Source organism: Lissotriton vulgaris, chromosome 12 (genome assembly GCF_964263255.1).
Source record: "Lissotriton vulgaris chromosome 12, aLisVul1.2, whole genome shotgun sequence".
Classification (NCBI taxonomy): Eukaryota; Metazoa; Chordata; class Amphibia; order Caudata; family Salamandridae; genus Lissotriton; species Lissotriton vulgaris.
This window is the reverse complement of record NC_141700.1, coordinates 13,622,598-13,640,313: the sequence shown is the minus strand read 5'-3', so window position 1 is coordinate 13,640,313 and position 17,716 is coordinate 13,622,598. Positions and strand designations below refer to the sequence as shown.

At 51.3% G+C, this 17,716-nt stretch overlaps 1 protein-coding gene across 1 annotated transcript in view; it reads left to right on the top strand.

Moving 5' to 3' along the window:
* The first annotated feature begins 1,241 nt into the window (after window positions 1–1,241).
* Window positions 1,242–17,716, top strand: part of FSTL3 (follistatin like 3) — a 125,877-nt gene continuing 109,402 nt past the window's right edge. Inside the window, exons 1-2 of the mRNA XM_086946737.1 lie at window positions 1,242–2,198; window positions 11,333–11,518. Of these exons, the coding sequence (XP_086802863.1) occupies window positions 2,114–2,198; window positions 11,333–11,518 (271 nt within the window). The 5' untranslated portion in view covers window positions 1,242–2,113. The remainder of the gene's footprint in view (window positions 2,199–11,332; window positions 11,519–17,716) is intronic.

Here is a 17,716-nt window from a genome sequence, read left to right as displayed (position 1 = left end):
TGGGCTGGGTTTCACCGCTGCTGAGCACCAGCAGTTTTTTTCAGGGGGCCTCGAAACGGGTCTCTATCGGGCTCTGTTCTGAGCCCTGCACAGGCGGACTGCAGTGACAGCAGGCACATGGATGTGCGCTGCTCACACTGCTCACTTCTCACAAGTGGAGAAGGTACGGCATGACGTCATGCCAGGTGTAGGGGACGAGAAATCCTTGCTTCTTACATCTCCCATGTGTCTGCTTTGTAAAGCACAAGGCTCGAGCGCTGTTGCGAGTGAGGGGCCCTTTGAAGGCGCACACTGCAAACTAACACTTCTCAGTTTGAAACTCAGGAGCAGCAACATTGTGGTGGTGTCTTCGGGGCTTTAAGTGGAAGCGTTTTCAATATTATATACAAGCCATAGTTGCAGCTTATTTATCTTATGCAACTAACAACCCCCCCCCCCCCCCCCACCTCGTGTGTGTCAGCCCGGGCTGACAGAGCTTTGGGGGCTGGCGACAATCTAAATTGCAGCCGCACCCGAGTACTTAACAGGTGTTTAAAGGCCATTTACGTGTAATGAGGCTGTTGTTGTGTGTTCACCTCCTCTTACAGCCCAGTCTTTGGTTTGAAGAATTAGCCGCCCCCCCCCCCGAAATATTTTTCAGCATCCCCCCCCGAAATGTGGCTCTAGTTGCCCTGCCCGCCTGCTTGTTGTATCACATATCTGGACGCAACGACAGAAACAGTAAAGTGCAAGTCGGCGGCGCACTATGCTAAGCACAGATTTTTAGCTTAGGGTGTTTTAAGCCACGCCCTTATGACATTGGCCACACCCCTTTGAGAGACCCCCAGTTTTTTCATCCCACTTAAAGCTCTGCCTAAAGGCATTCTTAGAAACTGCCCCAACTCACAAACACGTTAATTTATGCATATAGGCACGCACACTCTCCCAGATGCATACACAAACACACACATGCACACATACAAGCAAACCAAACAAGCATTGGCATATCCAATAGGTCTCACCAACATACAGGCACGCACTTAAAAGCCTACCCAAAGACACACAGACACTCGTAGGAACATCCCTCCTAACACACTAACTTCCTGACATATGCATAACAGACAGACACACGCACACACGCTCGCAGACACGCCCAGCCCCGCACTCCCCCTGCACGGCCCCTCAGCACTGGCTGCCTCCGACCCGCCCCCGGAGCCTCTATAAAGGGGGGCGCCAGGCACATGCAGCGAGGAGAGCAGAGCCACGCGGGAACTCACCACAGACCCGCAGGAGACTCACCACAGACCCGCGGGAGACCCCCGGAGCATCCGCGGAGACCGACCACATACTTACCGGACCCCGTGACTCAAGTGCAGACCCCTGCAGAGTTTGGAGCAGCAGCCACTACAGACCCACCACTGACCACCGGGAGAGCAGCTAACCACAGACCCACGGGAGACCCACAGTCCCAGGAGGACTATCCACAGACCCAGGAGAGTCCATCCGCAACTCCCACTGGACACTCTCCACAGACCCACGAGAAACCATCCACAGACACACCACAGACCCAGGAGCGACATACAGTCCCCAAGGGAGACCATCGACAGACCCACGAGAGTCTCTTCACAGACTCACGAGAAACCATCTACAGACCCACCCCAGACCCAGGAGCGACATACAGTCCCCAGGAGAGACTACCCACAGGCCCACGAGAGACTTTTCACAGACCCACGAGAAACCACTGGCAGCTCCACCAAAGACTCTCTACAGACCCACAAGAAACCATCCACAAACCCACGTGAGTCTCCACAGACCGAAGAGAGGCAATCCACAGACCCACGTGAGTCTCCAAAGACCGAAGGGAGGCCATCCACAGACCCACGGGGATACCATCCACAGACCCTCGAGAGTATCTCTACAGACTCACGAGAGACCTACAGTCCCAAGGGAGTCTGCCCACAGACCCACGAGAGTCTCTCCACAGACCCACGAGAGACCATCCACAGACCCACAAGCGTCTCTCCACAGACCCACGAACGACCCCCCGAAGCAGGTGCAGGCGCTCGCCTCGTGTCAGGGGGTGCGCCGGACTCCAACCTCCCCTCGCCCCCAGGTCTGCCCCCACAGCCCCAGAATGCCCGGTCTGCAGACGAGGGGGCTGCTGCTGCTCTGGTCTGTCCTCAGCTGGAGCCCCCCGGGGAGCGCCGAGGAGGCAAGGAGTGAGTACCCGGGGCCTGGGGTGTGTGTGTGGGGGGTAGACGCAGCTCAGGGGCCTTGGAAAGGATGGGTCGGGGAGGGGCTCCGGGCGAGGTGCCAGTGAAGGTGAGTGGATCTTCCACCAGTCACTCACTACCACCCTTTGTGCACGAGACACTCACTCGCGAGGCAAACAAGGTCCACACAGACACACAGAAAAAGACACCGGCAGACAGACGCACAAAGACAGATAATGGCACCCACCCCCTCATCCCACACACACACAAACACACATGCACAAACACACATGCACACAAAGACACTGCCCCACTCACACAGGCACATACACATTGCCAAATTAAGCTATAGACTGATATTACAGGACATCAGGAGTGAGAGAGGGATGTGCAGGTAACAGAGACAGTTGCATCAATCTATAGACTGACATTACAGGACATCAGGTGTGAGAGAGGGGGCTGTGCAGGTAACAGGGACAGGTGCATCAATCTATAGACTGACATTACAGGACATCAGGTGTGAGAGAGGGGGCTGTGCAGGTAACAGGGACAGGTGCATCAATCTATAGACTGACAGTACAGGCCATCAGGTGTGAGAGGGGGCCGTGCAGGTAACAGGGACAGGTGCATCAATCTATAGACTGACATTACCAGGGACATCAGGAGTGAGAGAGGGATGTGCAGGTAACAGAGACAGGTGCATCAATCTATAGACTGACATTACAGGACATCAGGTGTGAGAGGGGGCCGTGCAGGTAACAGGGACAGGTGCATCAATCTATAGACTGACATTACCAGGGACATCAGGAGTGAGAGAGGGATGTGCAGGTAACAGAGACAGGTGCATCAATCTATAGACTGACATTACCAGGGACATCAGGTGTGAGAGAGGGCTGAGCAGGTAACAGGGACAGGTGCATCAATCTATAGACTGACATTACAGGACATCAGGAGTGAGAGAGGGGGCCGTGCAGGTAACAGGGACAGGTGCATCAATCTATAGACTGACATTACAGGACATCAGGAGTGAGAGGGGGCTGTGCAGATAACAGAGACAGGTGCATCAATCTATAGACTGACATTACAGGACATCAGGAGTGAGAGGGGGCTGTGCAGATAACAGAGACAGGTGCATCAATCTATAGACTGACATTACAGGACATCAGGTGTGAGAGAGGGATGTGCAGGTAACAGAGACAGGTGCATCAATCTATAGACTGACATTACCAGGGACATCAGGAGTGAGAGAGGGATTTGCAGGTAACAGAGACAGGTGCATCAATCTATAGACTGACATTACAGGACATCAGGTGTGAGAGGGGGCCGTGCAGGTAACAGGGACAGGTGCATCAATCTATAGACTGACATTACAGGACATCAGGTGTGAGAGGGGGCCGTGCAGGTAACAGGGACAGGTGCATCAATCTATAGACTGACATTACCAGGGACATCAGGAGTGAGAGAGGGATGTGCAGGTAACAGAGACAGGTGCATCAATCTATAGACTGACATTACCAGGGACATCAGGTGTGAGAGAGGGCTGAGCAGGTAACAGGGACAGGTGCATCAATCTATAGACTGACATTACAGGACATCAGGAGTGAGAGAGGGATGTGCAGGTAACAGAGACAGGTGCATCAATCTATAGACTGACATTACAGGACATCAGGTGTGAGAGGGGCTGTGCAGGTAACAGAGACAGGTGCATCAATCAACAGACTGACATTACCAGGGACATCAGGTGTGAGAGAGGGCTGAGCAGGTAACAGGGACAGGTGCATCAATCTATAGACTGACATTACAGGACATCAGGAGTGAGAGAGGGATGTGCAGGTAACAGAGACAGGTGCATCAATCTATAGACTGACATTACAGGACATCAGGTGTGAAAGAGGGATGTGCAGGTAACAGAGACAGGAGCATCAATCAACAGACTGACATTACCAGGGACATCAGGTGTGAAAGAGGGCTATGCAGGTAACAGGGACAGATGCATCAATCTATAGACTGACATTACAGGACATCAGGTGTGAGAGGGGGCTGTGCAGGTATCCGGGACAGGTGTATCAATCTATAGACTGACATTACAGGACATCAGGAGTGAGAGGGGGCTGTGCAGGTATCCGGGACAGGTGTATCAATCTATAGACTGACATTACCAGGACATCAGGTGTGAGAGGGGGCTGTGAAGGTAACAGGGACAGGTGCATCAACCTATAGACTGACATTACAGGACATCAGGTGTGAGAGGGGGGCCTGTGCTGGTAACAGGGACAGGTGCATCAATCTATAGACTGACATTACAGGACATCAGGTGTGAGAGGGGGCTGTGCATCTAAGAGAGACAGGTGCATCAATCTATAGACTGACATTACCAGGACATCAGGTGTGAGAGGGGGGCCTGTGCTGGTAACAGGGACAGGTGCATCAATCTATAGACTGACATTACCAGGGACATCAGGTGTGAGAGAGGGCTGTGCAGGTATCAGGGACAGGTGCATCAATCTATAGACTGACATTACAGGACATCAGGTGTGAGAGAGGGCTGTGCAGGTAACAGGAACAGGTGCATCAATCTATAGACTGACATTACAGGACATCAGGTGTGAGAGAGGGCTGTGCAGGTAACAGGGACAGGTGCATCAATCTATAGACTGACATTACAGGACATCAGGTGTGAGAGGGGGCTGTGCATCTAAGAGAGACAGGTGCATCAATCTATAGACTGACATTACCAGGACATCAGGTGTGAGAGGGGGGCCTGTGCTGGTAACAGGGACAGGTGCATCAATCTATAGACTGACATTACCAGGGACATCAGGTGTGAGAGGGGGCTGTGCAGGTATCAGGGACAGGTGCATCAATCTATAGACTGACATTACAGGACATCAGGAGTGAGAGGGGGCTGTGCAGGTATCAGGGACAGGTGCATCAATCTATAGACTGACATTACAGGACATCAGGAGTGAGAGGGGGCTGTGCAGGTATCAGGGACAGGTGAATCAATCTATAGACTGACATTACCAGGGACATCAGGTGTGAGAAGGGGCTGTGCAGGTAACAGGGACAGATGCATCAATCTATGGACTGACATTACAGGACATCAGGTGTGAGAGGGGGCTGTGCAGGTAACAGGGACTGGTGCATCAATCTATAGACTGACATTACAGGACATCAGGTGTGAGACGGGGCTGTGCAGGTAACAGGGACAGATGCATCAATCTATAGACTGACATTACAGGACATCAGGTGTGAGACGGGGCTGTGCAGGTATCAGAGACAGGTGCATCAATCTATAGACTGACATTACCAGGGACATCAGGTGTGAGAAGGGGCTGTGCAGGTAACAGGGACAGATGCATCAATCTATAGACTGACATTACCAGGGACATCAGGTGTGAGAGGGGGGCCTGTGCTGGTAACAGGGACAGGTGCATCAATCTATAGACTGACATTACCAGGACATCAGGTGTGAGAGGGGGCTGTGCGGGTAACAGGGACAGGTGCATCAATCTATATACTGACATTACCAGGACATCAGGTGTGAGCGGGGGCTGTGCAGGTATCAGGGACAGGTGCATCAATCTATAGACTGACATTACCAGGGACATCAGGTGTGAGAGGGGGCTGTGCAGGCAACAGAGACAGGTGCATCAACCTATAGACTGACATTACCAGGGACATCAGGTGTGAGCGGGGGCTGTGCAGGTATCAGGGACAGGTGCATCAATCTACAGACTGACATTACAAGACATCAGGTGTGAGCGGGGGCTGTGCAGGTATCAGGGACAGGTGCATCAATCTATAGACTGACATTACAGGACATCAGGAGTGAGAGGGGGCTGTGCAGGTATCAGGGACAGGTGAATCAATCTATAGACTGACATTACCAGGGACATCAGGTGTGAGAAGGGGCTGTGCAGGTAACAGGGACAGATGCATCAATCTATGGACTGACATTACAGGACATCAGGTGTGAGAGGGGGCTGTGCAGGTAACAGGGACAGATGCATCAATCTATGGACTGACATTACAGGACATCAGGTGTGAGAGGGGGCTGTGCAGGTAACAGGGACAGATGCATCAATCTATGGACTGACATTACAGGACATCAGGTGTGAGAGGGGGCTGTGCAGGTAACAGGGACAGCTGCATCAATCTATAGACTGACATTACAGGACATCAGGTGTGAGAGGGGGCTGTGCAGGTAACAGGGACAGATGCATCAATCTATGGACTGACATTACAGGACATCAGGTGTGAGAGGGGGCTGTGCAGGTAACAGGGACTGGTGCATCAATCTATAGACTGACATTACAGGACATCAGGTGTGAGACGGGGCTGTGCAGGTAACAGGGACAGGTGCATCAATCTATAGACTGACATTACCAGGGACATCAGGTGTGAGAAGGGGCTGTGCAGGTATCAGGGACAGGTGAATCAATCTATAGACTGACATTACCAGGGACATCAGGTGTGAGAAGGGGCTGTGCAGGTAACAGGGACAGATGCATCAATCTATAGACTGACATTACCAGGGACATCAGGTGTGAGAGGGGGGCCTGTGCTGGTAACAGGGACAGGTGCATCAATCTATAGACTGACATTACAGGACATCAGGTGTGAGAGGGGGCTGTGCAGGTAACAGGGACTGGTGCATCAATCTATAGTCTGACATTACCAGGGACATCAGGTGTGAGCGGGGGCTGTGCAGGTATCAGGGACAGGTGCATCAATCTACAGACTGACATTACAAGACATCAGGTGTGAGCGGGGGCTGTGCAGGTATCAGGGACAGGTGCATCAATCTATAGACTGACATTACCAGGGACATCAGGTGTGAGCGGGGGCTGTGCAGGTAACAGAGACAGGTGCATCAATCTATAGACTGACATTACCAGGGACATCAGGTGTGAGAGAGGGCTGTGCAGGTAACAGAGACAGGTGCATCAATCTATAGACTGACATTACAGACATCAGGTGTGAGAGCGGGGCCTGTGCAGGTAACAGGGACAGCTGCATCAATCTATAGACTGACATTACAGGACATCAGGTGTGAGAGGGGCCTGTGCTGGTAACAGGGACAGGTACATCAATCTATAGACTGACATTACAGGACATCAGGTGTGAGAGGGGCCTGTGCTGGTAACAGGGACAGGTACATCAATCTATAGACTGACATTACAGGACATCAGGTGTGAGAGGGGGCTGTGCAGGTAACACTGCCAGGTGCATCAATCTATAGACTGACATTACAGGACATCTGGTGTGAGAGGGGGCTGTGCGGGTAACAGGGACAGGTGCATCAATCTATAGACTGACATTACAGGCCATCAGGTGTGAGAGAGGGGGCTGTGCAGGTAACAGGGACAGGTGCATCAATCTATAGACTGACATTACCAGGGATATCAGATGTGAGAGAGGGCTGTGCAGGTAACAGGGACAGGTGTATCAATCTATAGATTGACATTACAGGACATCAAGAGTGAGAGGGAGGGCTGTGCAGGTAACAGGAACGGGTGCATCAATCTATAGACTGCCATTACAGGACATTAGGTGTGAGAGGGGCTGTGCGGGTAACACGGACAGGTGCATCAATCTACAGACTGACATTACAAGACATCAGGTGTGAGCGGGGGCTGTGCAGGTATCAGGGACAGGTGCATCAATCTACAGACTGACATTACAAGACATCAGGTGTGAGCAGGGGCTGTGCAGGTATCAGGGACAGGTGCATCAATCTATAGACTGACATTACAGGACATCAGGTGTGAGAGAGGGCTGTGCAGGTAACAGGGACAGGTGCATCAATCTATAGACTGACATTATCAGGGCCACCAGGTGTGAGAGAGGGGGATGTGCAGGTATCCGGGACAGGTGCATCAATCTATAGACTGACATTACAGGACATCAGGAGTGAGAGAGGGCTGTGCAGGTAACAGGGACAGGTGCATCAATCTATAGACTGACATTATCAGGGCCACCAGGTGTGAGAGAGGGGGATGTGCAGGTATCCGGGACAGGTGCATCAATCTATAGACTGACATTACAGGACATCAGGAGTGAGAGAGGGCTGTGCAGGTAACAGGGACAGGTGCATCAATCTATAGACTGACATTATCAGGGCCACCAGGTGTGAGAGAGGGGGATGTGCAGGTATCCGGGACAGGTGCATCAATCTATAGACTGACATTACAGGACATCAGGTGTGAGAGAGGGCTGTGCAGGTAACAGGGACAGGTGCATCAATCTATAGACTGACATTATCAGGGCCACCAGGTGTGAGAGAGGGGGATGTGCAGGTATCCGGGACAGGTGCATCAATCTATAGACTGACATTACAGGACATCAGGAGTGAGAGAGGGCTGTGCAGGTATCAGGGACAGGTGCATCAATCTACAGACTGACATTACAAGACATCAGGTGTGAGCGGGGGCTGTGCAGGTATCAGGGACAGGTGCATCAATCTATAGACTGACATTACAGGACATCAGGTGTGAGAGAGGGCTGTGCAGGTAACAGGGACAGGTGCATCAATCTATAGACTGACATTATCAGGGCCACCAGGTGTGAGAGAGGGGGATGTGCAGGTATCAGGGACAGGTGCATCAATCTATAGACTGACATTACAGGACATCAGGTGTGAGAGAGGGGGCTGTGCAGGTAACAGGGACAGGTGAATCAATCTATAGACTGACATTACAGGACATCAGGAGTGAGAGGGGGCTGTGCAGGTAACAGAGACAGGTGCATCAATCTATAGACTGACATTACCAGGGACATCAGGTGTGAGAGAGGGCTGTGCACCTAAGAGAGACAGGTGCATCAATCTATAGACTGACATTACCACGGACATCAGGAGTGAGAGGGGGCTGTGCAGCTATCAGGGACAGGTGCATCAATCTATAGACTGACATTACAGGACTTCGGGTGTGAATGGGGACATGCAGGTGACATGGTCAAGTGCACCAGTCTATAGAGGGCTCTCTGCAGGTACATCTACAAATCCCTCAACAAGAACTAAAGTGATTCCTATGAAAGAAATTGATGTACAAAAAATACAAATGGACCTAATTTGCATAGTGATTGGTTATTCTGATAATCTGACATTGACATGGCCCTGCTGGGCCTACGATGGGCCACGTGGCATGACAACACCTGCAGACGGCTGGTTCTAATCGACTGCTCGTATTGGATGTTTCAATACATTGCCCCAATTGGTGGTTGTCAAGGGATGTTCCAAAGGGATGCTTCTATTGAGTGGTTCTGTGGGATAGAACCCATGGCTCTTCCAATCAGATGTTGAAAGGCTATTCCCATGGGAGGCTGCCACAGTTTAATATTACTGGCTGATCCAAATGGACAATTCCATATGGTCTTCCAATGGCATGTCTGTTTCAGAGTGATCTTACAGGATTGTCTCACACTGATTTTCCTACAACCTCGGTCCGTGAGACGTTAACTCATGATCTTCCAGTGGCACGTACGGATGTAGGATTTTCTCAGAGTGATTTTCCCATACGCCTCACCCACAGTATCTGAACTTACCTCTCTGTGGCAAGTCCTTGGACCGGAGGTCTTCAAAGAGTGATCCTACAAGAGTTTACTGTGATATTTTCCTTTATGCTCCGCCCATGGCATATCAACCTATCAGCTTTCAGTGACATGCCCTTACACTGGAGTTTCTCAAAGATGCACCCCACAGCTTTCCACAGTGGGGTCTTCCCACAGGCTTCCCCTGTGGGGTCCAGTGCTGGGTGGCCTCTGTGAGCAGGGGAGGCCCCCAGCAGTTCTCCTGGTCCTGTGATAGAAAGTGAAAGTGAATTTATTTTTATTGTTTAGTTAATTAAAACCAAAACAATGTTACAAAACACCAGATACATTGTACCGTTAAAAGCACACAGACTTATAAACATGTTAAAACCTATAGTTACATCCATTTCTTTAGACATTCGATTTGAAAGTTTAAAATTTATATCAACGGGTAATACACCACCTTTTTTATACAATTCATTAAAATGCATTGATATTTCTCTTTAAAGTGCAATTGATAATAAAAAGACAGACAGTGACCGCTAAACGACTCTGTGACTAATACCATTGTGTCATGACTTTCTTATAACTCATTAAAAATGTTGTTAAGTGGCAAATAAGTTGCGGGTCATTCGAGTCAAGGCATTTTAGTATGGCAGTTCTGCAGGAGCGGATGCCTCTTTCATGGTCTCCTCAACGGTTGACGGCGTTGCGGACCTAAGGCTGGGCAGATGCATATTAGATGTATGAAATCCTGTGTGGGTGACCCGCGGAGAGTGCATGCTTCCAAGCCCTCATACTTCCAGCGGGGCAGGTCTGCATTGGAGGGCAACTTCCCCATACGCAACTCTAAAAACTTGGGGGCACATTATCAAGGGTGGCGATAGGGAATTTTTGCCGCTTTAGCAGCCGTTTTCGGCCGCTAAGCGGCAATAATTCTATCGCCCTATTAGCAAGCTGTCGCTAGCAGCAGTTAGCGACAGCTTTTAGGTGATAGCGAGCGGTTTGGGGCCCGCTTTGTATGTTAGCGATATTTATCGCTAATGACATGCACAGTGGGCGTACCCAAACTGTTAGCGACTGAAAACGGTCGCTAACATCGCTATCGCCTATTAGCAAGGCAGGTGTAGCGATGGAAATATTTGCTCTAAGCGCAAATATTTCCAAATACTAACACCTGCCCAGGCCAGTTCTTAGCAATGTTATCCAATGGGAGGTGGATAACATGGCTAAGAGCATTTTGTCACTAATGCGTGAATATCACTGTATTCTCAGCAAAATTCACGCATTTCGCTGCAATTGCCGGAAAATGCATCGCTTAGGAGATAAAAGTTGCTAATAGCACGTTATCTCAGCGATAAATTCCGGCGATGCTCAGCGATAAAAAAATCGTCGCTAAGCCAATTTAGCGATAAATAGCGCTACTTGTTGGTAATATGCCCCTTGCTTTTTAAGTAGGGGGAAAATGGAAGACCCAGATATGCGTCTGGCTCTGATTTTGTGTAAGAATGCAATACCATCCATGCGTGGGCTTGCCGACTGAACGTTGCTTTGTCTTCTACTAGTGATAGGTGTCTCACGAGGTGTGATGTGTCTCTCCCCCACAGATGGCATCTGCTGGTTGCAGCAGGGCAGGGATGCCAAGTGCAGTCTCGCACTGATGATGTCCGTCACGTGGGAGGAGTGCTGCAGTGGCGGGAACGTGGACACCGCCTGGTCTAACTTCACTGACCCAGCCAATAAAATCAGCCTGCTGGGATTCTTGGGCCTCGTGCCCTGCGTCCCTTGTAAAGGTAGGTGTGAGCAAAGCGGCCGGTGATTGGCCGATGATGGGGCAACGGTTCATTGGGACCCACGTAACCGCCAGATAATGCCAGGGTGCCCTGTGGCCATCGAGCAAGGAACAACCTCCAAGTTTACTATCCAAAGGGGCAAATGTTCCAACCTTTCCTGGATTGTGCATGCTGGGCTGTACGCATGGGTACGCATGGCTGGGGCATGACTCACTCTCTTTTTTTTAAGTTTGAGTTTATTAAACAACGAAGAAATAGAAGCAAAATACAACAGCAGGTACAAAAATATGATACATCTCGTATATGTATAGATATGGAAAAGAGAAAAATAAGAATCAAAATACGATCATTATCAGAAAACATGCTGCGCAAAATAAGAAGTGAAGGAAGGGGGGAGGGAGGTGGGGGAGAAAAACAGGGAATGAGGAATATACCATAACTTGTTAACATTTAAAAGGAAAGTAGCATATGGAAATATTTACATGGCTCACTCTCTCTGCGAAGGCAAGTGACAGGCTGGACTTCAGAGACAAAATGGCCGCCACCCCCACAGCGATGACGCATGGTCTGGTCCCCTCATGCGACTCAACTGGGTGCCATGTGCCGCCAAGTGGTACAAATGACAGTACCATTCAGATCCAGATCCAAATCTTTATTCAGATTTATGTTCAAATCCATAAAAGAGACACAGATCAGATACATAAAAGTGGCAAATATCATCCACAAGTATAACAAAAACATACAAAATGTATTAAGAATGTATAATCTTATGATGACTATTCCGGGGCAGCTCAGCAAATGGAGCAAATGACATGTTCCAATTTTTGAAATAATTCCAAAGGGCTATTTATTGCACACAATAACAGACACATTTTCCTCTTAAACGCTGACAAAAACATTTTAGCACTGTTTAAAAAAGAGAAAAAATAAAATATAAATCAGCCATGCCCCTTCCTGAGAATGTAGGTATCTCGCAGCCTTTCTTCGTAGGTTAAACTTTCCAAATGAGAGAGTGATTGTTTGCACAAAAGGGGTGTCTCGACGCAGCACTGAAACAGCACTCCGTCTGAGAGTGTCCCTAAAGAGACACCTCGAGCAGACGCAGCCACGTGAACTAAAGTCACACAAAGCAGTGTGACCCACCTGGCTGTGCGTAGAATCCGAGCTACTCATGGAAACAGGTGCAACACAACAGGCCAGGAGTAAACCTGGTATATTTCAGTGAATTATTTATATAACTTCCAACCAATTATACGTTTGACGTGATGTGCCCCTGGGGTGTTGTCTGGGCATGGCGATTGGTACTGGAAGGCGTGGTTTGAGTAACTGAGGCACGGCTGGCTCACCTTTGCAACTTTGGGTTCAGTGTCAGGGAAAGCAGGCTTTTTATGGGTGTCTGACATTCGCTCAGTTTGCTTTAGTGTAATTATGTCAAATTACTGCAAAATCATGTGAAATTATGCTCAAACACATGAAATGCAAATTTCATTTCACACTATATTTTGGCGCGAAATACATCCTCGTTTCAATTTGTTGTGCACGGTTGCATTTACAGCTATTTGTGTGTTCATGGTAAATTTTAACTGCTAATGGCACGTCAGTGCTACAAGTGGCGTAATGAAGTAATTTTGGAATATTTAGCGTAACAAGCTTAACACAAAATCCCCCAAATTACGCGAATTATGCTGCTGTAATTTAAATTTTGGACAGGCGTTGTATTTTTTGCATGTGTGACTTCATCATACATAGTAGTTATCGCGCATTGTAATTTATTGCGATTTGTGCAACGCAGCACTGCAGATCTGCGTGCACTATTGCATTGTGGTTGCTGAGATTTCCCATTGCAAATGCTCAGTCAGTGTAAACCCTTGACCACGCGGTCCTCCGCCCGGACCGCGCGGGCAGTCCATTCTCCGCCCAAACCGCGTGGGCGGTTCATGCTCCACCCAGACCACGCAGGTGGTTCATGCTCCGTCCAAACCGCGTGGGCGGTTCATGCTCCGCCCAAACCGTGTGGGCGGTTCATGCTCTGCCCAAACCGTGTGGGCGGTTCATGCTCCGCCCAAACCGCGTGGGCGGTTCATGCTCCGCCCAAACCGCGTCAGCGGTCCATGCTTCACCCAGACAGCGCAGGTGGTTCATCCTCCGCCCAAACCGCGTGGGCGGTCCATGCTCCACCCAGACCGCGCAGGCGGTTCATGCTCCGCCCAAACCGCGCAGGCGGTCCATGCTCCACCCAGACCGCGCAGGCGGTTCATGCTCCGCCCAAACTGTGTGGGCGGTTCATGCTCCGCCCAAACCGCGTGGGCGGTTCATGCTCCGCCCAAACCGCGTCAGCGGTCCATGCTCCACCCAGACCGCGCAGGCGGTTCATGCTCCGCCCAAACCGCGCAGGCAGTCCATTCTCCACCCAGACTGCGCAGGGGGTTCATGCTCCGCCCAAACCGCGCAGGCGGTCCATGCTCCACCCAGACTGCGCAGGTGGTTCATGCTCCGCCCACACCACGTGGGCGGTTCATGCTCCACCCAGACCGCGCAGGCGGTTCATGCTCTGCCCAGACCGCAGGGTGACCGTGGCGGCCACTCTGCCACATTTAGGACTGCTCCAGGTTTACCTTTCACAGTATCAAGCTGCGGGCATTGTGAACCCGGGTCCGTATATGCTGGATGAAACCCTCACTTTCATGGAGAAAACTCCCTGCTTGTCAGAGACACTCGCCTTGGGTCCGCTTTGGGTCGTCGCTGCTCCAAAGTGAAAGACAGCTCAGAGTGCGCTGCATCAAGATGGACGCACACTCCACTTTCAGGCAAATGTACGAGCAACCGCTGCACAGAGGACGCATTTCATTAGAGAGATCCCTGCCAGGCTTGTGGGCATCTCTAGACGTGGTGGGCAGCTCTGTGTGCCAGGGAGGCAGCTGCCAGGGCTTCCAGAAACTGGAAGGATGCCCACCAGAGTATTAATGACCCCAGCCACAGGCTTGAATTGTGTCTGCCTCAGGAATGTCCGAAATGCCAGACTTCTGTTTTTCTGTGGGTGAAGTTGGCAACCTATGTGGGAATTTCTGTTGTTAAGAAGCATGACAAGTATGCAGTGTTTGCGTGTAACCACAAGGTAATTTGTTTCAGTTACTGCATTCTAGGTCTTCAGACAGTGTACACATCTTGTAATTATCCTTTCCGTGCCGGCCGCCCTTCCGGAGACATTGCGTGGGAACCCTGCCTCCCAGACGCTTTGTCTGCCTTATTCTTACTAATTTGATTTTACTCTTATGAGCAGTGTTCACCCCGGAGGAGGAGGCTCATGGCGCAGTCATTGTACAACCCAAGCAATACAAAGTGCTGGATGGATGGAGGCTGGTAGACGTCCCCGCCTCTGGCACTGGCGGAGCCCACATTGTAGTCCATAGTTTTTCGCCCACAAAACCACTCCCGAGTGGGAGCGGCCACACGTTAAATGGTACTGGTCCGGCTCCAATAGGAACAACCTCGCCCGTACAGCCGGGCCACATCCCCCTGAATGGGAACACAAGCAACTCCAGACCAGTTTCAGCCTTGTTGGGCCTCGTCAGTGAGGTGCAGCTTGGATATTATAGCACAGCGCACATGGGGCCAGGTAATCACTCCAGAGTCGGAGCAGCCATACGCAGACTGGTACTGGTCCGGCTCCTATCGGAACAGCCTCGCGCGTACACCCGGGCCACATCCCCCCTGAATGGGAACACAAGCAACTCCAGACCAGTTTCAGCCTTGTTGGGCCTCGTCAGTGAGGTGCAGCTTGGATATTATAGCACAGCGCACATAGGGCCAGGTAACCACTCCAGAGTCGGGGCAGCCATACGTAGACTGGTACTGGTCCGGCTCCTATCGGAACAGCCTCGCCCGCACTGTAGGGCTACATCCTCCCTGAATGGCAACACAAGCAACTCCAGACCAGTTTCAGCCTTGTTGGGCCTCGTCAGTGAGGTGCAGCTTGGATATTATAGCACAGCGCACATGGGGCCATGTAACCACTCGAGAGTCAGAGCAGCCTTAGGCACACTGGTACTGGTCCGGCTCCTATCGGAGCAGCCTCGCCCACACTGTAGGGCCACATCCCCCCTGAATGGGGAAACAAGCAACTCCAGACCAGTTTCAGCCTTGTTGAGCCTTATCAGTGAGGTGCAGCTTGGATATTATAGCACAGCGCACATGAGGCCACGTAACCACTCCAGAGTCGGAGCAGCCATACGCAGACTGGTACTGGTACGGCTCCTATCGGAACAGCCTCGCCTGCACTGTAGGGCCACATCCCCCCTGAATGGCAACACAAGCAACTCCAGGCCAGTTTCAGCCTTGTTGAGCCTCGTCAGTGAGGTGCAGCTTGGATATTATAGCACAGCGCACATGGGGCCACGTAACCGCTCAAGAGTCGGAGCAGCCATACGCAGACTGGAACTGGTCCGGCTCCTATCGGAACAGCCTCGCGCGTACACCCGGGCCACATCCCCCCTGAATGGGAACACAAGCAACTCCAGACCAGTTTCAGCCTTGTTGGACCTCGTCAGTGAGGTGCAGCTGGATATTATAGCACAGCGCATATAGGGCCACGTAACCACTCCAGAGTCGGAGCAGCCATACAGAGACTGGTACTGGTCCAGCTCCAATCGGAACAGCCTCGCCCGCACTGTAGGGCTACATCCTCCCCCACTGGAAACACAAGCAACTCCAGACCAGTTTTAGTCTTGTTGGGCCTCGTCAGTGAGGTGCAGCTTGGATATTATAGCACAACGCACATGGGGCCACGTAACCACTCCAGAGTCCGAGCAGACATAGGCACACTGGTACTGGTCCGGCTCCTATCGGAACAGCCTCGCCCGCACTGTAGGGCTACATCCTCCCTGACTGGCAACACAAGCAACTCCAGACCAGTTTCAGCCTTGTTGGGCCTCGTCAGTGAGGTGCAGCTTGGATATTATAGCACAGCGCACATGGGGCCAGGTAACCACTCCAGAGGCGGAGCAGCCATAGGCAGACTGGTACTGGTCCGGCTCCTATTGGAACAGCCTCGCCCGCACTGTAGGGCTACATCCCCCTGAATGGGAACACAAGCAACTCCAGACCAGTTTCAGCCTTGTTGGGCCTTGTCAGTGAGGTGCAGCTTGGATATTGTAGCACAGCCCACATGGGGCCACGTAACCACTCCAGAGTCGGAGCAGCCATACGCAGACTGGTACTGGTCCAGCTCCTATCGTAACAGCCTCGCCCGCACTGTAGGGCCACATCCCCCCTGAATGGGAACACAAGCAACTCCAGACCAGTTTCAGCCTTGTTGGACCTCGTCAGTGAGGTGCGGCTTGGATATTATAGCACAGCCCACATGGGGCCACGTAACCACTCCAGAGTCGGGGCAGCCATACGCAGACTGGTACTGGTCCGGCTCCTATCGGAACAGCCTCGCCCGCACTGTAGGGCTACATCCCCCTGAATGGGAACACAAGCAACTCCAGACCAGTTTCAGCCTTGTTGGGCCTCGTCAGTGAGGTGCAGCTTGGATATTATAGCACAGCCCACATGGGGCCACGTAACCACTCCAGAGTCAGAGCTGCCATACGCAGACTGGTACTGGTCCGGATCCTATCAGAACAGCCTCGCCCACACTGTAGGGCCACATCCCCCCTGAATGGGAACACAAGCAACTCCAGACCAGTTTCAGCCTTGTTGAGCCTTATCAGTGAGGTGCAGCTTGGATATTATAGCACAGCGCACATGAGGCCACGTAACCACTCCAGAGTCGGAGCAGCCATACGCAGACTGGGTGAGAGTATTCTGCTTAATTCAGAAACTCTGTCCATCACCACCCCTTGTTGTTTAATTATTTTGTCCACCATAAGCGTGGAAGGGTATACTCAGATGTGCGTCCCTTGCTCATTGCACCATCAGGATTCAAGCAAGCCAGGCCGAAGACGGCTGTAATGCCAGAAACCGGTCCCCGGAAGCTTGTTTCCTTCCCAGTGAAAGAATTGGCTTTGTAGTTTGGGTTGCCCTGTTCCCATCATGCACTGGGACAGGAACAGACTAATTTGCATATAGCCAGGTTCTGAGCTGGGATGGTGCAGTGAGCTAAAAAACGGTGTTGGATCTAGCCCTGATCTCTTGACTGGGTGAGAGTATTCTGCTTAATTCAGAAACTCTGTCCATCACCACCCCTTGTTGTTA